At 46.2% G+C, this 26395-nt stretch overlaps 1 protein-coding gene across 4 annotated transcripts in view; it reads left to right on the top strand.

Moving 5' to 3' along the window:
• MAP3K15 (mitogen-activated protein kinase kinase kinase 15) overlaps window positions 1-26395 on the top strand; it is a 1281486-nt gene that overhangs the window by 548912 nt on the left and 706179 nt on the right. For all 4 annotated transcript variants that reach the window (XM_086934586.1, XM_086934588.1, XM_086934587.1 and 1 more), the window contains exon 6: window positions 659-765. In XM_086934586.1, the coding sequence (XP_086790712.1) occupies window positions 659-765 (107 nt within the window). The remainder of the gene's footprint in view (window positions 1-658; window positions 766-26395) is intronic.

Below are 26395 nucleotides of genomic sequence, written 5' to 3'. Positions count from 1 at the left end.
ATTTGAGAAAACGTTTAATAAGTCCATACCCAGATGTGTTTCTCCATAGGGTGTGCTACCAGCGCGCCGTGGAGGACAGTCATTCATTTTGGGGTACCAGCACTTATCATTTTTGACCCAGAGCAAGAGAGAGACAGACATAAAAGAGAGAAAGGGTTAGTTAAACAGCGAGAAAGGGAGAAAGCAGGGGGTGAACTGTCTGGGAGAATGGGAAAGAGACAGGAGGTGGTGGGTGATGTAAGAAAGGTATAAAGTAGAATCAAGACTAGGCAGTCTTTACATTCGACATCCCTAGCAGGTAAAAACCTTGGGTCCATGCATGTATTTATTCACAGATCACATCCTAGCACACAGACATTTCAGAAAGCAACATAACGTCTGTCATTGGTATTTCTAATGGTGCCTTTGAGGTGTGGGAAAATTATTGCACCTGTCCTATACCCACAAAGTAGATTCCATAATAACCAGACCCATTATTACGTAGCAACTCTCTCGGTCAAGGGCTTATCTCTTTTCTCAGCCTGTGGTAAACCATTAAGTTTATGTGATGCGTCTATAAGCCATTATGAAACATATACAACTTGGTAGATTGCTCTAGCAGTTCTGATTTTTTTTCTATTTATTGTTTCGCATTTATTTGGTTCCTCCTTGAATTCAGGACTATGATGCAATGGTGAGGCTGGTGGAGACGCTCGAAATGCTTCCCACGTGCGACCTGGCGGACCAGCATAACATTAAGTTTCACTACGCGTTTGCACTCAATAGGTAAGATACATTCTATGTGCCTGTGTTATGTAAATATACATAAACCTCTCAAAACGGGTACTTATAAAATAATTCTTGCTTTCTGTCCAAACCTGTGCTTGGCTAATTCTATTGGGAACTGTGGGCCCGATTCCCAAATGAACTTAAGACTCAATCCTAAACTTACTACTGTTTTGGTATTCACAGAATGCACTTACTACTTTTGGTATTCACAGAATGAACTTACTACTTTTGGTATTCACAGAAGTTAGGATTTTGTCTTAAGTCTGTCTTAAGTCTGTCTTAAGTCTGTCTTAAGTTTGTCTTAAGACAAACTTAAGACAAAATCCTAACTTCTGTGAATGCCAAAAGTAGTAAGTGCATTCTGTGAATACCAAAATAGTAGTAAGTTTAGGATTGAGTCTTAAGTTAATTCTGTGAATCGGGCCCAGTTTTAGGTTGAACATGTTTACTGGGCAAATTTCCGACAGAAAACAAACAGAAACAATAGGCCAGTTTTATAGACCTGACACTCCTCTTAGCCAAAGGTTGCAAAACAGAGGTAGGCGAGTGCCCAAGCAGGTCCACAATACCTACTCTGCTGTGCGACTTGTGAAAATGGGTAGGAGTTGAATTATTGGTCTTTACCAGGCAGCACAGATCTGGGTCTTCCTTCGGATCAATAGAAGACTGAGACTCCCTTCAGGAATGATTCACAATTATGTGGGCAAAGGGGTAAGTGCTGTGCCAACAGTTACCCCATAATAGCATGAACCCGGGAGCAGTTGTGAAATAACATGACAGTATGACAGCATGACATAACAAATCCTTCTGTGTGGAAAAATATATATGTGTGTGTGTGTTTACTGAAATAACTAGCACTTATGCCCCTACCATGTCTAATGTCGTTGGTAGTTATATATAAATTTCTTTATTCGGCTTTTCACAGAGGAAAACCATAAAAGGAACATTTAAAAAGTACATTTACACATATTTACACAAAAATACAAATTACAGTAGTTTGTTCCAAAGAAATTCATAGAACGACAATTTTATGAGATATAAAAAGAGAATAACAGTCATTTCAGTTATTCAAGTTAAAACCAGTTCCAGAATGATATTTATAGGTTTCTTCTGTGTTTCCTCATACATTTCAGGAAATTAAGAACGATATAACAAACAGATTCAGATTCTAACATTTGGAGACGAAGCATTGCAGGGGGGTATTGCCTAAGTCCCCAACGCCTCAATGTTGGTAAAATCCAAATTCGCCTACGTGGATGATGGAATTCACAAAACATGATAGCATGTATGTTAGACTGTTTAGATTCCCCATCACAGGGACATAAGGTAAGAGTTTGGTCCCAACTGTTACTCACAGGGAATGTCACCAGCCTAAAAAAAGTATCCAATCTGAATCTTGTCAGTAACATCCTCTCATATATAGAAAGCTGAAGTGTTAGGTACGGCTGGATGGAGTATGTTATCTGAACCATGTTCGCATGCAGAACCGAGGGTTTTGTCGACTCAGAAGTCAGTCTCAGTGACTCTAGGTGCCTAAGTGCTAAATTCTTTAAGGCTTTCTTGGGAAGGTGGGCCATTGTCTCTGGTTGGAGGTAGTAGTTCTCAAGACCAAGATCTTTTAAGAAGTTTCTAATATAACTGAGCCACTTTACTTTTGAGGACTGATCAAGAGCCATTGTATCAGCTACAATTGACTGTGTGAGCGCGTTCTTGACCGAGGTCCAAACACGCCTCCACAGCATCAGTGGTTGTATCTTTAGCAGATCCTCTAAGTAAGGTATTCCTAATTCCAGATGAGAGGCATAAGTTGACGTTCCTCTCGGGGTAGCTAAAAGAAATCTTAGAAAAGTGTTTTCTACTATCTGTAGTGCACTAATATCTGTGTGTCCCCAAACTCCCGCTCCATACAAAGCGATGGCCTGACACTTGGCGCTATAAATTTTCAGGAGCTCCACAGGTGCCCTCCTCCCCAGTCTATGGGAGAAGCTCATTAGGGCCGCTGTGGATCTTCTGAACAGATGGCATCTTGCCTCTACTGCTGGCCTCCATGACAGCCTTTCGTCTATCATGATTCCAAGGTATGGGTACTGGGCAGTGACCTCAAATTTTTGGTTATCGAGGTGGATGTCTTTTACTCGTTTTTTCCTAGGACCAGTTATCATGACAAACGTTTTTTTGACGTTCACTTTTAGATCAAGACCGCCCATGAAGGCTGTGTACCTATTCAGAGAGTTCTGTAGTTCTTGCGGCGTACGCGCGAGGATGACGGCGTCGTCCGCATAGAGCAGAGCAGGAATCAGGCGCTGTTTTACATGAGGGAGGTCCTTGGCCCCTCTCAACATCTCTTGCTCCAGACCGTTGGTGTACAACGAGAAGAGAAAGGGGGCCAGGACACAACCCTGCCTGACTCCACGCTCTACTCCGAAGGACGCCGTCAACTCTCCGTTCAGGCCAAAGCGCACTCTTGCCGAAGCTCTAGAGTAAAGTTCCCTCAAGAAGTCTAGGAGAGGGGAATCCACACCCATTTGCCTTAAGACCGTCCACAGCTTCGTATGCGAAACGCAGTCGAAAGCTGCGGACAGGTCTACATAGACCATGTACACCATATTGTTCTTTGCCTGTGTGTACTTCCCCAGAATCAAACTGAGATTTAGGGGCTGCTCTACCGTTCCAAATCCCTCTCGGAAACCGAACTGGAGATCAGAAATGATGGCTCTGTCATCCGCCCATTGCTGAAGTCGCTCGAGTATTTCTCTCCCGACAACCTTGCCCAGTGAGTCCAGCAAAGAGATGGGGCGGTAAGATTTCACATCCTGGCGGTCCCCTTTTTTAAAAATGGGGACCATAATAGACTTAGTCCAGGAGTTTAGGAGACCCACATTTGCAGCTGCTGTGCACACTCTAGTGAGGATGGGGGCCCAGAGCTCCAAGTTGTATTTAAAAAGGTCCACTGGGACCCCATCTGGGCCAGGGGCTTTCCCGTTCTTGCTTAATTCTAGGGCCACCAATAGGTCGGGAATATCGAAATGAAGTAGAATTGGATATTCAACTATTGGGAGGGTATTAGCAGGCTCAGTGATGGTGGAAATATTTTTAAAGATATTTGTGAAGTGGGCCACCCATGTTTCTTCATCAATGGCCACTTCAATCTTTGGGCTATTATTGTCGGTGAGATAAGGAGATCTAACAGTTCGCCAAAAGGCCTCGCTATTTTTAGTAACAGCACTCGTGTGGAGGTCTTCCCAGAGTTTCTGTTTCAATTCCTGAATTCTTAGTTTGCGTGCCTTGCCATATTGTGACCTAAGGAGTTGAATCTGCCCCGCATCTCTGGTTTGTTATGTAGTGCGAGTTTTAATTTAGTGAGGGCTGTGGTGCAACTATGATTGAACCACCCATTCTTTATGAGGGTCTTGGACGCCGATTTTACAGTCAATAGTCCCTTGATTTTCTCTAGTATTTGTCTGAAGTTATTTAAGACTTCTTCATGGTTGACCGATAGGTCCAAACATTTAATGATATTGAGATATGCCACCTCAACCAGTTTCTTTGTGATTTCATTTGGATTCATTTTTCCCCATTTTAAAGTATAGCCATTACGTTTGCCCAGATCTAACTTGTTCTGGGCAAGAGTTTTTGCTATTATTGTGTTTTGGGGCTTGTGGTCACTTAAATTAATGTCCATCCTCAGTGCGAGATGATCACTCAATGAGTTGGCAATGACCCGAAAGGCTCTAGCTGTGTGCGACAGGCCTGGTGACAGGAAGATGTAATCAACTGTCGTTTGATGACCTCTGCCCACGTAAGTCGAGTGAAGGGTGTTTTGGTCTGATTTTGGAGTATTAGCTATTACAAGGTCCAAGTCAGAAAGCAGGTTGTTCAAGGCATTTCCCACCTTAGTATGGACGAAGTGCACTAGTGGTGCATCAAACTCATCCACAATCCCACAGCAGGCTGATTTTATCTGCGGGCAAGGATGAAGGTTAAAGTCCCCTCCCCATAGAAGATGGGTTGCCCCTTGTCCATCCTTCAGCCGATAAGGTTGGGTTAATCTCTTCTGGACGTTTCGTAGAAGGGTCAAAAATTGGTCATCCTCTAAGTTATTATAAGAGTTGACCAAGAGAATCGTCTCCTTGTTCTCGAAGGAAAGAGAGAGAATTTGAAAATTTGGGTCAGAGTAGACGTTGAGCACTTTTAAAAGTTTTAAGGTATTTGCAATATATGTTATTAGCCCTCCTTTGGGTCTGCCGGTTGAGCTACGGACGGCTGGAATAAAGTATGTTTTATAGCCCAAGAGATGGAGCTCAGTTGTGGTCCATGTCTCTTGGAGACAGATTATTTTACATGGCTTCAAAAAATCAAGGGCCGTCCCGTCCTCTATCTTTGGACGTAGGCCCGCCACGTTCCAGACAAGGATAGGTATGCAAGGAGTGTCAGATTTTATTACTGTGGGTTCGGTAGTTACCGAAGGCATACTTATTTTTCGAGACAGCTGTGGTAAGTTAGAGTTATTAGATTCAGTTTCCATTGATGGTCAGTCGACCATTTCAAGGCCGCTGAATCTATTACTCAACGGAATACTGTACCACGGGTCCCAGCGGGGCGGTTCTCTGTGGGTCATCCTCAACGTGTGTGGACCCCAATCTTCCCATCCTCCTCCCTGGTAACGCGAACCCACTAAGTGCCAGGGATTATCATGGTCACGATAGGGAGGGCCTCCAAATTGTCTTGTATTGATGAAATCTATCTGACGTGGGGGTGGTGCATTCCAAGGAACATCATGACCGTGATAAGGACCAAAGGGTTGTCTGGAGGGATAAAAAAAAGAGAGAGGTTTAATATCTATCCCTCCATTTGCCCTCGGGTGGTCACGAGAGCAGATATAGTCTACAACTCGGGGATCTTCAAAAGTAATCACGATGCAGTCTCCTGGGATCGTTTTTCTACCTTTTCCCACCCATGGGGTCCTACGTACTGTCAAAATCCTTCCATACCAAGTTGGAGGCATGGGACAATTGGTGTGTAGCCAATGTTGGGCCTTATTTTTCAGGGACCACATAGGTTCAGCATTGTGGTCCACTAACTCGGGCACACCAGTCATTACCACAACGTAAGGGGATGCGTCCGGAGGCAGTTCTACTGGAAATCTGGCTTCGGCGAGTACACTGGGGACGTCTCTGTTCGAGACAGGGATCGGGGGATTGGAAGCTGGAGTTTGAGTTGCCGGGGTTTTGGATATTACTTTATTTGATGCCGCTGTCTTCAAAACAGGTGTTATTGTTGAGGTGGTGTTTCCCTGTGGCAAAGTCGTTATATTGGTGGATGGAATCACTGTGGTCTTTCTTTTCGTTGGTATGGGAGTTACAGCTAAAGGTGCATTCTTTTGAGTAATTACGGGTTTCGGGAGGGTATTTCCAGGCTTAGTGGGGGGTTGTTTGTTTTGACTAACTCCCTCCGTTTTTTGCATCCCTAGCGATTGATTTTGTTGTGAAAGATTAACCAGTTTAGATAGTTGGGTCTCCATCTGCGCTAGCTTTACTTCCACTGGTTGCAAAAGAAGTTTAAAAAGCTCAGCGATCTCGTTTATCAGATGGGAATTATTACTATCTACTAGTACCTTACTACTGGGTAAAAGGATAGGGGATTCCAAATTAATAGGGGTAGGGATGTCGTGGGCAGAGTGATGGACCATGACAGGACCTACTAACTGTTCTATAGTAGGTGGTGGTTTCTGTGGAATACTAGGGATGTTAACAGTCTCTTTGGGTATAGAATTTTTCAGATGGGGCTTTCTTTTCCTTATAGCGCCCTCCCTCCTTCCTCTTGCTTTCACTCTTTCATCTGATGTCATTTGTGGTAGGGTTTGTGGCAGTAGTTCAGGTGTTCCTTCAAGACCTGAGCTTAGGTGTAAGTCTGAAAGCTGGGAAGCCGACAGATCCACATTGTTTGGCAAACTACGCCTACCCTCACCAGAAGCCTTCTGCCCTTCATTGTTGTTGTCAGGCAGAGGGGTTCTAGCGTCAGCCAAATTACCCAAGGAGGATCTTTTGGCGAACGCTAGATCCAGGGAAACTCTTTCCTCCATCAGAGAGATGCTTTGATCTATGAATGTGTTAGCCTTGGTGATAAAAATCATCCATAGGACCTAACAGTTTCCCCGCACTACCAGAGGCCTTAGATTTATTTCCTCTAGTTAACATCCTGTTCGCTAGAGGAAGAAGAACAAATAATTAAGTGTAAAGGAAGGCGGTTAGAGGGGTGGCCCAGTCCAGTCTCTCCGGTCCTCGAACGGCCTCAAACGGCCCACCCTTTGCCCGGGCTTTGCCCCGGGCTTTGTCCCACTAGCGCGGTTAGGGCGGGGTGTATTTAACGAGGAGAAAGAGGAGGAGTCTGGGAAGAGGCAACAGGTGCGCGTGTTGTGGTGAGCGCTAAGACCTGTGGGCCTCGCAGTCCCGGACTCAGCAATCCAGTGGCGGTTGTCTCAACACCCCAAGAGTCACAGGCAGAAACAGGAGCAATACTTCTCCGGTCACAAAAACGGCTGAAAGGGCAGAGTCACTGTTGCGACTGCGAGCGACTCCCGCGGAGAGGGGGCCGCGAGTCGTAGTTGTAGACGCCCCAATTAGTTGGGAGGAGTCCGGGAAGAGGCAACAGGTGCACGTGTTGTGGTGAGCGCTAAGACCTGTGGGCCTCGCAGTCCCGGACTCGGCAATCCAGCGGCGGTTGTCTCAACACCCCAAGAGTCACAGGCAGAAACAGGGGCAATACTTCTCCGGTCACAAAAACGGCTGAAAGGGCAGAGTCACTGTTGCGACTGCAATAGTTTTTGAATAAAGAAAAAGTATTCCAACATGACTGTCGAAGAATGTGCATGTGTTAGCAACTATCTTTTCATGTTGTATTTAAAGTTTAACGTATTGTTCCAAAATGACTGACTGCCATTTTAGAGTAGTAAATTAAAAAGAAAAGTATGCATAGAAGTGCATAAAGAAAGAAGTGAGTAGCCAGGCGGTAGTGTGCAGCTGCCAACCACTCACAATAATACCCATAAAGAAAATGATGTGTGCGTTTCGTCCTTCCTGAAACAAGCCAGCCTCCCTAACGACGTAATAATCGTTGGCAGTTATGTCATATATGATGTAATTGAACATTTTAAGAGTGATGCAATCTGTGAGGCCATAAGCAGTAACCATTAGTGTATATATAAAGGAGGTGCAAGAAGAACGAAATGATTTCCAATAAGATACCAAAGTTTTGGGGGGACAGATAGATTCTGCACTTGCTAGCTCCTTGTTCAAGCATTTTGATTCGTGTGAAGTTAAGTATATGAAACCTATACTTGCCCATTTATACTGGCTGTGCTGATAGCAGGCCTAAAGTTTTATGGTAGCGCAAGATTTCCTACTCAAAATTCAGAACCACAACCATTATGTGAGCAGCAATTTCAAGTATTTGGGGCAAGTTCTCAAAGACCATTAAATCCAGAACCTTTAAAGTAGGCCTACAAAAGGTAATGATTTATTCCTTTTTGAAATTAGCAAACACTTTCAGTAGTAGCCCTGGAAAGCTGTGCCAGGTGCAGGTTTCCAGCAATTTTACAAGGAATGTCATTTAACATATTGTCTGGGCGACCATTTCTTAAATGTGTAATTCTTTATTAGCCTACAATTTCTTACTCAGGTAAAGCACAACGCAATGTAAACACAACTCTTTTTACTTTCTTTTTTTTCCTCTACTGATAAATTATTTTTTATCATGCAGAAACACCTTCCCCCAGTATCTAGTGCAGGTTTGGAGCCGAGCGATTCTCCTTGCCATCTTGATATTTATGTTGCACCAGCCATTTTCTGAAGTAAATATCTGGCAATTTCTAAATGGGATAGAGTTGGATCGGAGTTTGTGAATGTCCACAAAGGTAGATTTTTGTTGAGGTTCATTAACTACACCTTGTTCCACCCACTTTTGACCCCTCGAGTGGAGGTATCACACCACACTCATCCACACTTGTGGTAGAGAACTACATAGCAGTAAAACCATTAATGCCTGCTATTATTGTTTTTCTGCACTGAATTCCTGGCCGATGTAAATTCGTGTTTTTTTCGATGTAAAAGCATGTTCACAGCCAGAAATTCCTTTATGAACAGGGCCCTTGGTGAGGCTTTAGCCACAACCGGACGTTTTGTGCACATTCCCTTGTTTGAAATATCAGCGACGATTGGCTTGGATACCTTTACCACCTGCCCCATTCAGAGTTACTGCTATCTCTACTATCAGTAAGATAAGAGGGGAAGAGGAAACGAAATACCAGGAGGAAATAATAGGGCAGTTGGAATGGGAACCTACATTTGTCTGATGGGTCGGGGTTGGAGGGGGTGGGCTGACGAAAAGATCACAGTATGTCTGTGACGAGGTGTGAAGCCAACTGAGGGGAAGCCACAAACTTTACTTACTCAAGTTTAAAACATGAAAATTGCTATATGAAGTCAAACTACTGCCACATCAGTCATCTCATTGTTTTGGGAAAGTTCTGCTCCTCCATCCTGGATGAGTCTAAACTAGCATTGCCTAGGCCAAAATCCTCTTCTTGAATGCGACGACCTAGAGTCCTTTTGCCTCCTTACTATAATAAACAGGAAATCATATTTTAAAGGAACCCTGTGGAGTTTAAGGGGAAGCTGTTTTGTGGAGATAAATGAGAGAAGACAATGTGTTATGTATGTCTCTCCTAGAGGGTCTTTTGTGTGAATATCAAATTCTGAATCTGGTTTCTTATTGCTATGTAGTAAAAGTAGTGGAAAACCCCCACATTTTTTGCACTATTTGGATCTCTCAGGTATGTGCTTGTTTCCACTGTGATTTCCCCACTAAATTCAGGTTTGCAGCGGCCAGACTGAAGCGACGGAATGGTGGTTGAATCTGGGGGGCAGCACTGTTCCTCCGTCAACTGCCACATTCCTTGTCAGCTGAGGATCTATGTAGACCTTAGCTGACATGGAATTCCAAGCAGAAACAGAGTTTGGTCCTCAAAGAGCTTATCAGCACATAAGGGCATTGAAGTGGGGGCGTCGTAGGAGGATGGAAGCTAAAGAGGGTGGTGTGGGAGCTCAGCTCTCCTTATACATTTGATGCAACTCAGAACCTTTTGTGGAAAAACCTTCATGATACTCACAGTTACTCATTGAACATTGCAAATATTCTGTTTATGTTTCTATACTTAGATGGCAGAAAAGCTGTGCAGGTCATCAGTTCCTGTCCGAGCAGATTTGTGCTGCCTTTTGCACTCCAAAGGATGGAAAATGAGTGCAGCCCTGGGTACCAAGTTGGCTTTGTCTTTTTTGACCCCTGTGCAAACCCAAGTTTGTGCTGGTCTCAAAATTCTCAGTTGGGTGAAATGTATAGCACCTGGTCATTTCTGGGTAAACGTTTGAATAGGTCACCCTTTTGCTAATATTCGGCATGTCAACCTGCTGGAAATTAATAAGAGAAATCGGTGTGGTATTTACCATAACATTCTGATGTTGGTGCGGTAAACATCAAAATACTCCTGTTATTCCCCCAAAACTCGGAAAAGGTGCTATGTATTTCACCTGATAATTGTCGATTTTATCAGATGCGTTAAATAGCACCTACTCTTCTGACATACTCGGAATGAGAGATTTGCTGCTTATAGCAGTTTGAACCAAGACAGAACATCTTGTGTCAGTAGTACTGCACTTTTAGCTCACATCCTCAGGCTTAGTTCCCGGATTTCTGGTTGTGCTAGTAGTGGCAAATGTAGCAGAGCACACCAGGCCTCATTTATGAGAAATGACGCATCGCTGCGTGAAAGCAGCGATGCGTCACTTCTCAGTGCGCACTCCTTGCAACATTCCTGATGCGTCCTATTTAATGTATGACGCATCATGTCGCAAGGAGTTACAGATACGTCAGTATTTCTGATGTATCTGTAAGCGCAAAAGTGACGCATTGCTGGAGTGTGTCATAAAAGTGACGCAACTCCAGCAATGCGTCCTTTCACATGGAGCAAGCCCCATGTGAAAGGGCCTGCGTCAGTCTTACGCCTCCTGTGAGGCAGGCGCAAGATTTTGACGCACCGGCGTCCTAAAAGTGACGCAGTATAATCTCATAGATTTCACTGCGTCACTTCTACGACACTTCCTTGCGTCAATACGCCCCCCTTGCATACATTATACCTGGCGAAGGTATAATGTGGCGCAGGGGTTTACAAAGTGACGCATCTACCTAGATGCGTCACTTTGTAAATATGGCGCAACAAGGCGCATTTTTTACGCCACTGGTGCGTCACAAAAAGTGGCCGGCGGCGTAAAAGTGGCGCACCGCCTCATAAATGAGGCCCATCGTGCTTTATGTTGGTATGGGCCGGACTGGCCGTAGCGGGCATCAGGTGTTTCCCCAGGAGGGTGGCGGGTCGATTCTGTAATGTGCGTCTGTTTTGCAGTGGTGCTGCAATATCGGCCCCCAGTAACAAAAGCAGCAGTGCTTCACACTCCCCCTCGCCCCCCTCTCCAAACCCTCCTGGGGCTGTGCTGACAGAATTAACAAGAGCTGTTCGATAAATGCTTTGTGCCTGTCTGACTTTTTATGTGAGGATTTTCACTTGAATTTATGCTGCCTGTTATTGTATGAAATTACACATTATGTGCCCACTTACAGAACAGGGACAAGAAATTCATGTGCGATTACCTGCATTTTGCTGTACTGGCAACGACAGTGCCATCTTGACACCTTATTTCTGCTTTGATCTGTTTTTATGCTTATTACTGCTTTGAAATAACTGGAATTATATAGAAAATGTGAAGCCATCTTCTGTGTGAACAAATGATGCGGAAGCAAACCGCAACCGATTTTAAAATAGTACTCACATCCTTTAAGGAGGGAGAGATCGATTCATCGACGTACGGGGGAGGGGGGGGGGGGGGGGGGGTCGTACAAGCAAGCGTAGATTGACGTCAGCAAACACGGAAGTGGAGCTATACTGAGACCTGCTGGGGAACCGACTTGAGGGGTTACATTTAAATCTTCAGGCCCTATACGGACGGGCGCCTCAGTCCCGGTGATCCAGCCAATTACACCAGCATAAAAAGGCCCTTTTAGACTACATTTTTATTTCGCTGCCTCTGTCTATATATTGTTCTGTTTTTGAAGACACCCCTACCATCAGCAATGCTATTCATCTAAGTGTGTGTAAAGTTAAATATTTTGCGTACGGTTGCTGAAAAAATGCATACATTGGGGTGGAGAATGCTGTAGGGCAACTCTACATCAAAAAGAGGTTTTACTTGGTTATTAGAAAATGGGTCTCAGTGGCATTAATGCTACCTCTTAGAGTAGGTTAGTGGATCTATTTCAGGGGGCTGAGCACCCATAGGAGAATGTGGTAAAGATTTTCTGATGTCAAACATAAGAGCCATAGCTCTCGGTTTTCAAAACTTTTAAAATCAGAGGTCAATTTTGAATAAAATTATATGAGAAAGTTAAAGAAGCAAAAGGGGTGTGTGGCTCTATGTTATAAAATCACCCTTTTAAAGAAATCGTATGTTATGTTATGTTATCCGGATTTGTAGAGCGCACAGATGCCCCAGCAAAGGGGCGTCCTGGCGCTAAAAGGACAGAAAACCGGACAAAAGCAATACCAGGGACATAAACACAACAACACTAGGAATCCAAAGGAAAGAGGAAAGTTTTAACAGCCTTCCTGAAAGCCAAGAGTCCGTCAATTGCACGGATATGGGCGGGAAGAGAGTTCCATAGCCTAGCAGCAAGCACTCTAAAGGAGCGGCCGCCGGTCCTAGACCTCTTGAAGCGCGGAACTGTAGCCAGGTGTAATCCTGAGGACCTCAGAGACCGCGTGGGGGCATATGGAGAGATGAGATGTTCCAGAATCTGAGGAGAAGAGTGTTTCAGGATTTTAAACAAGAGGCAAAGAGACTTAAACTTATTTCTCTGAGCAACAGGGAGCCAATGGAGCTTATGAATAGTTTTTTTGGCCGAACAGAATCTTGGTAAGCCTACCAGAGCCCTGGCGGCAGCGTTCTGAACGCGTTGAAGTCTAGAAAGTTCTGCCTGATTAGCTCCAAGCAAAAGAGAACTAGCGTAATCCAACCTAAAAAGTGGTTTATGAAACACAGATACTGTTTGATGGCAATCAATGGCAACATATTTAGGATCTGGAAACAAGCTGAGTCCAAACATTTCTGCATATTTATTAATTCTTTAGATTGTGACTATTCATTTGGAAAGGTATGTTCGATTGCCCCTGAGGCATGTAGGGATCACATCTAGGGGTTGTATTCTAACGCTGAGATTAACGGTAAAGAAAAACATGAAACCTCAACAGCAGCAGTTGAAGAATATACCTTGATATTTGCTTTGGACTCAGTGAGATCGGTCAAGACTAGGGGGTGCTGTAAGAGTCATTGAAAGCAGTATGTTAAATGGCGCTCCTTGGCCAAATGGTTTGCCAGCTGCCTGTGGTACTATTGATAATATGAAGGCCAGTACCCTTTTGTTGACTATTCAATCACTATTCCATGATACATTATTGTAGGTCTGGCAGGTGGGTGGTGAAGCCATCTCCTGATGGATAACCACCTCCAGTTAGAGTGGCGACTGTCATCTACAGGTAGGGGGGGCAGGCGCACGTGCACAAATAATATTTAAAAAAAATTAAACTAAACACGTACCTAGCCTCCGCACCGGACCTCTTCTTTCTGTAATTGCAGCCCGGGCATTAGGAACCCCCCTTGACCAATCCTGGTGCTGTTCTCATGCCAGAAGAACAGCGTCCTGACCTCACTTGGTGCTCCTCAGCGCTCTGGAGGCCGGTACTGCCTCTAACCCAGCCGTCTTAAGACAGCTGGATTAGAGCAGTTTAAAGTACCCATGTGCCCACCTTGCTCCCTGCTGTTATCACTCAGCAGCGGTCCGACCCCATCCTGACACTCTGTCAGGGACGGGGATCAGAAAAAAAATGGGAATGAATTACCATTTTATTTTTCATCTCTGGGCTTGGGAAGTAAGTATGTTAAGTGGGGTGACGCTCCTCCGCTCCAATGGAGGAGCCACCCCTGTCCAGTTATGTGGAGCAGGGATGTGAGCTTGTCCCGGTGGGCTTTAGATTCTAGAATGCTGATTTAAGCAGTTCTTTTGCAAAGGTGGTCACAGATCGACCAGTGCTGGTTTCTCACCATCTTCCTTTTCTTCAGTATGTGGACATTGTGATCTTTGTGGTAACAAGGAGGGCTCTGTTGTGGGCAGTCAATGCTCTGGCCGTTTTTTTTTTGTTTTTTTTTGTAACTCTTTTATTAATAATAAAAACAAAACATAACCAAACAAGGCAATAGTAGGCAATTCAGCTGGATATGCGTTCAAGGGAGGGAAAGGAGGTGCATTACAATTTAATACAAATCATCAGCGTAAAAAGAGGGGGGAGCAGGGGGGAAACAGTGTCATAACACATTAGGACTAGGCAACACTAGGAATGTCGGGTCAGGGGGAAAGAGTAACATCCGGAATATCGGTGAAGGGAGGTGTGCAAACATCATCCCGGTACGAGTTCCACTGGCCCCAAATTTTACCCCACTTCCTCGGTCTGCCGCGCACCACATACACCGTTTTCTCCCGAAACATACACCAATCCATATTCTCCTTCCATGCCAAGATAGTGGGCGGCCTCTGGGACCCCCACAACTGCGCTATATCTCTCTTGGCGATCCTATTCCCAAGGGTCGCCCACCGAGTCTGTGCCACATCATAATCAGTCGGTTCCCAAACGAATGTCTGACAAAATATCGATAACACAAATATCGATATACAAAAATATCGGAACAAAAATATCGAAGTCAAAAATATAGGAATCCTATCCCTAACAAGGTAAGTACAAATATATCGAAAATAAAATATAGAATGACAAAAATATCGTTTTTTGTAAAATATCGTTTTTTTAAAATAAAATAAATATCTAATATTAACAAAATAATACTTATAAATGTAATAAACATATTTAAAAATGTACTATAATATTTAAAATTAATACATAATGTAATACAAATTAATATTAGTAAATATATAATACATAATATATTTTTCATTAATAATAACTCTAAATTAATTATTTTCATAACTTATAAACAAATAAAAATATAATAAATTACTAATACATTTATTTACATAAAATAATCACATAAATAACAATTAATAACGGGGCGGAGCTTGCTGGCGTCCATGCTAGACGTGTGAGAGCTGAGCTCCTCACCTGAGCCCCTTTAATATTCGTCAAATTGATCCTTTTTGGCGCCTCACTGTCCTCAGCGAGGGCGGATTTTGCTTCTACGATCCCTAGAGCTACTGGGGGCACCTTTCCTGATCGAAATCGGTGGTGGCATCGATCAACGGACCGGCGGAGTTTGGAGTTTCGGACCAGGCCGCAGTCCGCGGACTATCCTTGGGAGCTGCCCGCCCTACGTAACACTGCGTGCGGCGTGAGGTTGCTGTGTGGCCCCGATCTGCCGGACTGCTTTCTACCCTGTGCTGATTCTGGACTGGTCCTCACCAGTGCTGGCTCACTGTTGCCCCTCTGCCTCGTGTATGTTAGCTGCGACTACTTGGTGGAGACCTGGGGCTCCCCGGAGTGGCCTACGGACTGGACCGCGGGAGGTTGCGCCCTACGGCTGCCGGTTGGCCTGAGGACTGGAAGGACACTGGTGTTGGGACGCGTGCTTTGGTGTGTACTGGCGCTTCTCGGCGCCCAGCGGTGTGACCTGCACAGTGGCGTGAGTCTGGAGTTTGGATTTCTCCCCCTGGGCTAGTCTGTGCCACGCGGCCCGCAGGCCGCCATCTTTGACCTCCATTCCTTGCTGTGCACCGGACTGCTTCGCGGAGTTTGCTCCCTCGGCACTCCCCCTACATCGAGCTGCCACTTGCTCCTTGCTTAGCCCATATACTGTGAGCTCTGCCATGGGGAAAGGCGACAGAAATCAGCCGAAGCTCACGTTCGAGCAACAAAGGCCGAAGGGCGCGGAGGGTGCTCCTCCGGAAACATCATCGCAGGCGGCGGAAGGCTCGCTCTGTGCGGACATTCGTGAAATGCTCGGCGCCATGGAGAAAGGCCTGCAGGACAGTATGTCAGCGATCGGCTCGAAAATCGACGCCTTATCATTCCGTATGGACCGGATGTCCGAGAGGGTGGACAAACATGCGGAACGTTTGGACATGGCGGAGCGTAGGCTGACGGAGGCGGAGGAGGCCCAAACGGAGTGGGATAAGGACCGTAAGCAATTCGGCCGCCTCCTCCAGGTCATACAGGACAAAACCGAGGATCTGGAAGCGCGTTCACGGCGCTCCAACGTCCGCATCACGGGGGTTGCGGAATCCAACAACACCGGAAAGATGGAACTGTTCGTCGAGAAGTTGCTTCACAAGCTCCTGGGGCAGGACGTCTTCTCCCCCATGTTTATTGTTGAGAGGGCCCATCGCACTCTCGGTCCCAAGCCGCAGCCTGGCCTCCCACCACGACCAATCATTGCAAAACTTTTGAACTACAGGGACCGCGACCTGGCCCTCCGTCTGGCGAGGGAGAAGGGGGAATTGCAGTTTGAAGGAATAAACATCTCCCTCTATCCTGACTTCACAGCTAGGGTGCAAGAGGAGCGGAAACGATTCGCCCCCTACAAGAAACAGATGAGAGACATGGGGCTCGACTATGCCATGCTATACCCGGCGAGACTCCGGATCAATAAACAAGGACATTCGCATTTTGTCACCGACCCGGCTGACCTGAAAAAATCGCTTAAGGAATGGGCCAAAGAACAGCGCAACAGCCCGAGGGATCAGCGTACGGAGGACGAGGATGCTGCATCTTTGGAGGGTCAGGGCTGAACTGTCCCTTGCCGTGTAGCTTGGCTTGGCTACTTCACTGCGACTGTATGTATTGCATTCCAGTACTCGATGTGACTCTCCTCTGCCTTCATAACATTTTGGTTTGTGACCCTTAAATTGCCTGGCTTGTGGTGGTGCCACGAAATGGGACTCGAACTTTTGCTGCTTTTCTTCTGTTATCGGGGGGGTGCTCCTGGTGGTGCGTTGGGACTGATTATTCACCACTCTGCTTGTTCTGCTGCTGGGGCTTAGGTGGGGTGCCGAATGCAATGGGGGTGGGGCTGGGAGCAACGACGGTATCTGGCCTTTATTGGAGAGTATTGTAGTCTAGCCAGAACCTCTGCCCCTGCGCTTTCGGCTTTCTGACCCTCTAGGGGGTCTTGGGTTTGTAGTGGGGTGTTTCGGGTGGGTTCAGGGTGGGTAGTGCTATGCTCTGTCTGACCGGGTTGGGGTTGGTCGGCTGTGGGTGGGTGGTTGTTGGCTGTGTTCTTGTGTTGTTGCTGCCACGCTGTTTGGGGTTCAGGGTTTGCCGGGTGGGGGGTTTGTTTTTGCCGACTACTGCACTGTGTCTGCCACACTATCTGCTCTGCGACATTTTACTTTCTAATCTGCCATGTCGACTGCTGCATCACTGAGTACGGAGAGCTCCCTGGGCTCTCTGCGATTGCTGACCTGGAACGTGAGGGGGCTTAACGATTTCCGCAAACTCAGGAAGGTCTTAGCATATTTACAACGCCATCACATTGACCTTGCTTTACTGCAGGAAACACATCTGCCGCTTTCCAGCCCTATGTTGCAGATGAGGGGCCTTGGCCCCGCTTGTGTCGCTGCGGGGTTCACAACGCATGCTAGGGGGGTGCTCATATGGCCTAATCCCAAATCCCGACTGTCGCTGACCCGGGTGGCGGTAGACCCGGAAGGGAGGTTTGTGGTTGCACGTTGTGTTGGAAAAGATCATGATCTCTTGCTGGTGAATGTGTATGGCCCCAACTACGATTCCCCGGAGTTCTATTCTTCGCTTGCTGACAGCTGCAGGCAGTTTGTGGGCTCTAGAATGCTGTGGGGGGGGGATTTTAACTTGGTGCTGAACCCGGACCTTGATAGATCTGCGGGCCCCCCTAGGTCCCCTGCAGCTTCCGCGTCCCTCCTTTTGTCGGAATGTGTGAAACTTGATTTGCTTGATGTGTGGCGGCATAGGCACTCGGGGCGGGGTGGGTTCACTCATTACTCGGCCTATCACAACCTTCATACACGCATAGATTATTGGTTTGTTTCCCGCTCTTTGCTAGATATGGTGAAGGGTTGCACGGTTCTCCCGCGCACGCTGTCTGATCACTCGCCCTTGCTCTTGTTGCTGGTGGCTCCTCCCAGGAGGATTCCCCCCTTCACGTGGAGGTTCCCCCCGTATTCCCTCTTAGATGAGGTTTTCAGAGGGGAACTTGCCGAAGACATAGAGGCCTATTTCGCAACTAATGTGGGCTCAGTGGACAGCGTTCAAGTTCTCTGGGACGCATTTAAGGTTTACATCAGAGGGATGACTATGGCGAAGCATTCTGGGGTGCTCAAAGCTATCAGGCGACGCCTGCAGTTGCTCGAAACGCAGCTCGCTGACCTTGATAGTCAGGCGGTGGACTCGGGGGACGCAGCTGATACGGTCACGCTTAAGTCCTTGCTAGATGAATTTCAGGAGGAAGCGGACAGGGAAATTAAACATATGGGCAAATACGCGACGGCGAGTGTGTATGGGGAACGGGAGCGGCCTGGTGCACTCCTAGCTAAGCTCATGCGCAACAGTAGGCCCCCATTGGTTATCGAGGAGTTGGTGACATCTGCTGGGGCGGTGGTTACGGAGGAGCAGGATGTCTTGGCGGAATTTCATGCCTACTACACTGCCCTCTACTCCTCGAGGGATGCACACCTCGAGGACGAAATCGACGACTATTTGAGCTACATTCAAATGCCCTTCCTGGCCGACTGGCAGAGGGAGTTTCTTATGGCCCCCATTCAGAAAGAGGAGATAACGGAAGCGCTGGAGGGCATGAAATCTGGTAGCGCTCCTGGAGCGGATGGTCTCACGGTGTCTTTCTACAAGGCCTTTCAGGACCAACTTGTCCCGTACTTGATGCTCTTGTTCGATGACGTTTGCCAGCAGGGCAGCATGTCGAAATCCATGAGAGAGGCGTTGCTTATTACCATCCCGAAACCTGGTAAACCCCTTAATCAGTGTGGCTCCTACCGACCGCTATCGCTGATAAATGTGGACGCGAAACTGTATGCTAAAGTGCTTGCGACCCGTTTGGCGTTGCTGGTCCCGGACCTAGTTGCCCCGGAGCAGGCTGGGTTTGTTTCCTCACGCAATCTCACTTATAACATCCGCACGGTCCTAGGCACGATCCAGCATGTCAAACACGAAAACAAAGCTGTGGCCATCTTCTTGGACATGGAGAAGGCCTTTGATTCTGTTGAGTGGTCGTTCATGCTGAGGGTCCTTCGTAAGTTCGGCCTAGGTGAGCCGTTTCTACAAATGTTGGGAGCCCTATACTACAAACCTACTGCGAGGCTGAAGATAGGTAACCTGGTCACTGCTCCCATCGAGATTGGGAGGGGCACGCGCCAGGGTTGCCCCCTCTCTCCGTTGCTGTATGCCATGGTAGCGGAGCCCCTCGCCTGCGCTATGTTATGTTATGTTATGTTAGTTACATTTTAATGCGCAACAGCTGCTCCAGCGAAGGAGCGTCCTGGCGTAGGGAAAGGTGAACACAACACAACACTAGGTCCGGTAACAAAGCAAACAGTAAAACTAGAAACAATTAAAACAGGAAGGTTTTCAGGGCCCTACGAAAAGACATTAAGTTATTCGAAAGGCGGATTTCCAAGGGGAGCGCATTCCAGAGGGTTGCGGCTTTCACGCGGAAGGAGCGACCCCCCATCCGACTTAGTCTGAAGCGGGGGACGACCACCAAGGACTGTCCAAGGGAACGTAGTGAGCGGGTAGGAACATAGGGAGAGATCAGGGTATTCAGTATTCCGGGTGCCAACTCTCTCAGAATTTTAAAAACCAGGCAGAGAGCCTTAAATTGGATACGCTTGCATATCGGGAGCCAGTGCAAGGACCGCAGGGTGTTAGAGGTAGGGCAGGTTCGAGGCAGACCAACCACCGCCCTAGCCGCCGCGTTCTGGACTCGTTGTAAACGGTGAATCTCGGCTTGGTTCGCTCCTAAAAGGAGAGAACTGGCGTAATCCAACCGCGAGATGATCATTGCTTGAACGACCAGCTGTCTAGTAGGAGCATCGAAAAATCGCAGCAGGGGTCTTAGCCCGCGTAGTACTCCAAAACAGCAGGCCGCCACTCTCTTTGTATGAGTTACAAAGCTTAGCGTGTGGTCAAGCCATACTCCGAGGTTCCTGAGTTCCAGGACAGGGGCCGGCGCTGATCCCAGCTCTGGAGGCCACCATTCGTCCCCCCAGTGGTCCGCTTCCCTTCCAACGATCATCACCTCTGTTTTTGACGCGTTCAGCTGGAGACAGTTGTTATTCATCCAGCTGGCCACCTCTCTCAGTCCACTTCGGAACCTGAGGGCATCCTGCTTGGCATCCCCGCTGATCGTAACCGCCAACTGAGTGTCGTCAGCATAGGAGACCATGGTAAGGCCCCATTGCCTGACGACCTCAGCCAGCGGCTGCACGTACAGATTAAAAAGCGTGGGACTCAGCGAGGAGCCCAGAGGGACCCCCAGGTCCAAAGGATGGTACTTGGACTGAAAAGGAGGGGTGGCAACGCAGAAGGAGCGATCACTGAGGAAGGAGCGGAACCACTGCAGAGCTGACCCACAGATGCCAATGTCCTGCAGGCGGTGTAGCAGGATGCGATGGGAGACAGTGTCAAAGACCTGAGCGCTGCCTTTGACACTGTCTCCCATCGCACGAGAGTATCATCGGTTTGAAGGGATAAACTTTCCGACGTACCAGATCGGTATCTCAACATATGCGGATGACACTCTGCTATATGTCCGGGACCCGGAGACTAACCTCTCTGCTGTGCTGCGGGAAGTGGTAAGGTTCGGGGCTCTTTCGGGCCTCCGCGTCAACTGGAATAAGTCAGTGGCATTGCCCCTAACGCCGGTGACGCACCCTTTCGACTCGGAGTACCCCTTGCAATGGACCACGGACTCTATCCGCTACTTGGGGATACGCATTCACACGGACCCGGAGGTCCTGATACGCGAGAATTATGGAGTCGCCTACTCCAAACTGGTGGATGATGTCGAAGTGTGGTCCAGGCTCCCGCTTTCACTTATGGGCAGGATTGCACTCATGAAGATGGTGGTGCTCCCCAGGTTCCTTTTCCTATTTATGAATATACCAGTAGTCCTTTCCAAAGCTTTTTTCCGGCAACTTACCCAGACACTTGTCCGCCTGGCGTGGGGGGGCAAACAGCCGCGGGTGCAGTGGCAAACGCTCACCCTTCCGTATGAACAGGGAGGCCTTGGGGCTCCAGACCTGGAGCGATACTATAGGATTGCTCAGGGTGCACATCTACATACATGGATTCATGGGGATCCAGGTATCCCTCATGTGAAACTGGAGCGACTCTTTGCAGACCCCGTCCCGCTTCCGGCGACAGTCTGTTATCCCCCTGATAGAAGGGTCGGCAATCTAGACTCTATAGCTGCCACGAATCATGCTTGGCATGCACTGATTGGCTCCCGTGAGTGCACGCTGCTGTATTCACCTTTGCTCCGTGTAGAATGGGCGGCCTGGTTGGCTCCACTGACGGAGAAGGGCGTCCTGAAGGCGCTACGTGACCTAGGCATTGTTACCATGGGAGATCTCTTCTCAAAGGGCACTCTGAAAACGCTGCAGCAGGTCCTTCAATCCTGTCCCGGGGCAACGCTGCTTCATAGTTTTCAATATCACAGGGTTCGCAGAGCGGCCCTCGCCGTTTTAGGCCCGGACCTAGCTGAACCGCCGGAAGTGCCGGAACTCACCTATGTAATCAAGACCCCTTCCTCTCGCAAACTGATCACAGCTCTTAAGTCACTGGGTGATAGACAACGACAATATCCCTCCTCCAAGGCCCGCTTGGCCTGGCAGGCTGACCTCCAATCTCCCATCTCAGACGACATGTGGCGTTATTGTGCGACTAATACTAGGAAAATCTCACTCAACGGTAGGCACCGCCTGGTGCATTTTAAATTCCTACAGCGTGTCTACTACACGCCCGAGAGGTTGCATAGGTATGGCCTTAGGGAATCAGCGGAGTGTGAGCGCTGCCACTTTCACACAGCAGACTTTCTCCATATGGCCTGGACCTGTCCTGCCATACATAAGTACTGGGTAGAGGTCTTTGCGGACCTCAGCGCTATCCTTGGTGAGGTGATCTTGCCTAACCCGGCGCTCGCCTTACTCGGTTTTTCAAAACCTCTTCCTGTGGCTATGCGGCGACTTACGGACATGGCATTACTGACGGCAAAGCGGCTGATAGCACTGTGCTGGATGCGGGGGCCAGTTCCTACTAAAAAACGTTGGGAAATAGACTTGCTTTACTGTTGCACGCAATCGGAGGTGTATAGTGAACTCCTACCTCCGAAGAGTAGACCCAAAAACTTTTGGGGGTTGTTTAGGGCGCTTCAAAGTGCGAAAGAGGATGGTGAGTCGGATCCAGAGAGTGTGGAGCTGGATGTACTACTGGAGGAGGGGGCTGCGTCAGCCGTGGATGAGGAGTGTGTCAGTTGAAGGCCTTAGTGTTGTGACAGTGTGGTGAATCGTGCCTGATCTTTGAGGTGTTTTGTGTTGGGGGTTGCTTGCGACGGCTGTTCTGGCTTGTGGCACCCGCTGTCCCCTTCCCTGAGCGTTATCTCGCCCTAGTGGGCATTTGCTTATCTCCCTCAGCCCGGCTGAGGGGTCCATGGTTGTGGTGCAGAGTAGGAGGTGGGTGGTGGACACGGGTTTAGGTAGTCTGGCTTGTTCTTCTTTCGGGGTGGGTGGGTTTGTTATTGTCTGGGGGGTCTCGCTCCCCTTTATACACCTTTCCCAGGGTTCCCGTTGGTGATGACTCCGACTCTGGGTTTATACGCAGTTCTTCCTGGGTGGCTACTTCGGTCCTGCCAGTCTGGCACGCCATGCTGCACCTGGGACTGATTTTGATGGCGTTGCGGGGTGTGCATTCTGCTTATATGTTGAGATCATTCAATGGCAGCTGCTATGGACTATTGCCTCTGCACACTTGTTCCACACCTGCAGTTTCGCCGCCAGGCCCTCGGGCTGTTGGTCTTTACGGCTGTGTAACTTACCTTTACCCAGGGATTGGAAGGTGCTTTTTGATGCCGCCGGCCTCCGGGTTGTAGGCGATGTCGGCTGTGTATGTGACTTGAGGGTGTAATAAAGTATAAATTTAATTAAAAAAAATAAATAAATAACAATTAATAACAACATAATACTAATAAAAAAGCTAAATAAACTTTAGATAGAGTATGAGTAAAAATTACTATTCCCACTCCAGAGAGTGCGACAGTAGGGAAAGTGTTGGATAGCGTAGGGGTAACAATTACTATTCCAACTCCTGAGAGTGCAACAGTAGGGAAAGTTTTGGATAGCGTAGAGGTAACAATTACTATTCCAACTCCAGAGAGTGCAACAGTAGGGAAAGTGTTGGATAGCGTAGGGGTAAAAATTACTATTCCCACTCCAGAGAGTGCGACAGTAGGGAAAGTGTTGGATAGCGTAGTGGTAACAATTACTATTCCCACTCCAGAGAGTGCAACAGTAGGGAAAGTGTTGGATAGAGTAGGGTTAAAAATTACTATTCCAACTCCAGAGAGTGCAACAGTAGGGAAAGTGTTGGATAGCGTAGGGGTAACAATTACTATTCCAACTCCTGAGAGTGCAACTGTAGGGAAAGTGTTGGATAGCATAGGGGTAACAATTACTATTCCAACTCCAGAGAGTGCAACAGTAGGGAAAGTGTTGGATAGCGTAGGGGTAAAAATTACTATTCCCCCTCCAGAGAGTGCAACAGTAGGGAAAGTGTTGGATAGCGTAGGGGTAACAATTACTATTCCAACTCCTGAGAGTGCAACAGTAGGGAAAGTGTTGGATAGCATAGGGGTAACAATTACTATTCCAACTCCAGAGAGTGCAACAGTAGGGAAAGTGTTGGATAGCGTAGGGGTAAAAATTACTATTCCCACTCCAGAGAGTGCAACAGTAGGGAAAGTGTTGGATAGCCTAGGGGTAACAATTACTATTCCAACTCCAGAGAGTGCAACAGTAGGGAAAGTGTTGGATAGCGTAGGATTAAAAATTACTATTCCAACTCCAGAGAGTGCAACAGTAGGGAAAGTGTTGGATAGCGTAGGGGTAACAATTACTATTCCAACTCCAGAGAGTGCAACAGTAGGGAAAGTGTTGGATAGCGTAGGGGTAACAAATACTATTCCCACTCCAGAGAGTGCAACAGTAGGGAAAGTGTTTGATAGCGTAGGGGTAACAGTTACTATTCCAACTCCAGAGAGTGCAACAGTAGGGAAAGTGTTGTATAGCGTAGGGGTAACAATTACTATTCCAACTCCAGAGAGTGCAACAGTAGGGAAAGTGTTGGATAGCGTAGGGGTAACAATTACTATTCCAACTCCAGAAAGTGCAACAGTAGAGAAAGTGTTTGATAGCGTAGGGGTAAAAATTACTATTCCCACTCCAGAGAGTGCAAGAGTAGGGAAAGTGTTGGATAGCGTAGGGGTAACAATTACTATTCCAACTCCAGAGAGTGCAACAGTAGGGAAAGTGTTGGATCGCGTAGGGGTAAAAATTACTATTCCCACTCCAGAGAGTGCGACAGTAGGGAAAGTGTTGGATAGCGTAGCGGTAACAATTACTATTCCAACTCCAGAGAGTGCAACAGTAGGGAAAGTGTTGGATAGCGTAGGGGTAAAAATTACTATTCCCACTCCAGAGAGTGCAACAGTAGGGAAAGTGTTGGATAGCGTAGGGGTTAAAATAACATACTTATAATTTTTTTTTTGTTTTTTTAATAATACAAATATGATCTATTAAATAAATAAAAAACATTTACAATACATATACATAATTATTAAAAACATGATTAGCAAAATATATGTAACCTAAAAAAATCATGAAAAACATAACATTTTATAATATTTAATTACAATAATAAATAGTTAACAATTATTAAATTAACTTGACAATTATTTTTAATTCATTATTACTTAATTACATTAAAATTAGTTCCCACCATATTCCCCTATAAACACACAACCCGCAACATAACACATCTATCAATTAATTAATTATTTAAAATTAATTACCAATTAATTAAAATTATTTACCAATTAATAAAATTTAATGTATGCTTCCTACTAATTAATAATTAATTCTACATAATAAAATTACTTCCCACCCTATTCCCCTATAAACCCATAACCAGCTACAGAACATATTTATCAATTAATCAATTAATTAAAAATAATTACCAAAATAATTAAATATAATTACCAATTATTTTAAATTAATGTATAATTCCTACTAATTAATAATTATTTCAACATTATTAAATTACTTCCCACCCTATTCCCCTATAAACCCATAACCCGCTACAGAACATATTTATCAATTAATTAAAATTAATTAAAAATTATTCTCAATTAATTAATTAATAATTCCTACTAATTAATAATTAATTTAACATAATTAAATTACTTCCCACCCTATTCCCCTATAAACCCATAACCGGCTACAGAACATATTTATCAATTATTCAATTAATTAAAATTATTCTCAATTATTCTCAATTAATTAATTAATAATTCCTACTAATTAATAATTAATTTAACATAATTAAATTACTTCCCACCCTATTCCCCTATAAACCCACAACCCGCTACAGTACTAAAAGACAATATTTAATTAAATTACATTAAAAATTAACAATAAAACATAATAAATACAATATAATATACACAAAATTTATTTAAAAATCGATATTAGTAACATCGAAATTATTTACTTCGATATTACTGACATCGATATTTAAAACTTCGATATTACTAATATCGATATTAAGAGTGTCGATATTACTTACCTTCTATATTATGTCCCATCGATATTTAAACTTCAATATAATTGTATATCGAAATTTAAAACTCAATATTTTGTCTGTGTACCTCCCAAACGTTCAGCAAACAACGCCTGGCCTAGGGCAGCAGTGGAACACCCGTGAGTTCCTCCATCACTGCATGCACTCGATTCCAAAACAGCACCACCTCCGGGCACTCCCAAATTATGTGGAGGAAAGTACCAGTTGAGCCGCATCCACGCTTACACAACCCATCCACAGAATAACCCATACGAATCAGGCGAGGGCCAGTCACGTAAATCCAATGCAGGATCTTATGTTGCACAAGTCGGAGACGGGCTGGAATCGCGACCTCCTTGGGAGAGGATATCGCAGATTGCCAGTCCTCATCCTCCAGCTCTAAACCGTCGCTGGTCCAAACCTCTCTGAGGGGCACCAACAGGTCTGTACGATCGTTAATCAATTTCTTATATATCAGAGAGATAGTGCTGTCTGGAACGTATCCGTCAAGCACCCGATCTTCGAGTGGGGATGATTCCGAGATAGCAACACCGGCGGGAAAAACCGAACTCAACGCGTGGCGGATCTGTACATAGCGGAAGAACTCCTTGTCACTAAGTTCATATTCTACCTTCAACTCCT

This window comes from Lissotriton vulgaris, chromosome 8 (genome assembly GCF_964263255.1).
Source record: "Lissotriton vulgaris chromosome 8, aLisVul1.2, whole genome shotgun sequence".
Taxonomy (NCBI): Eukaryota; Metazoa; Chordata; class Amphibia; order Caudata; family Salamandridae; genus Lissotriton; species Lissotriton vulgaris.
This window is presented reverse-complemented; position numbering and strand designations above follow the sequence as displayed.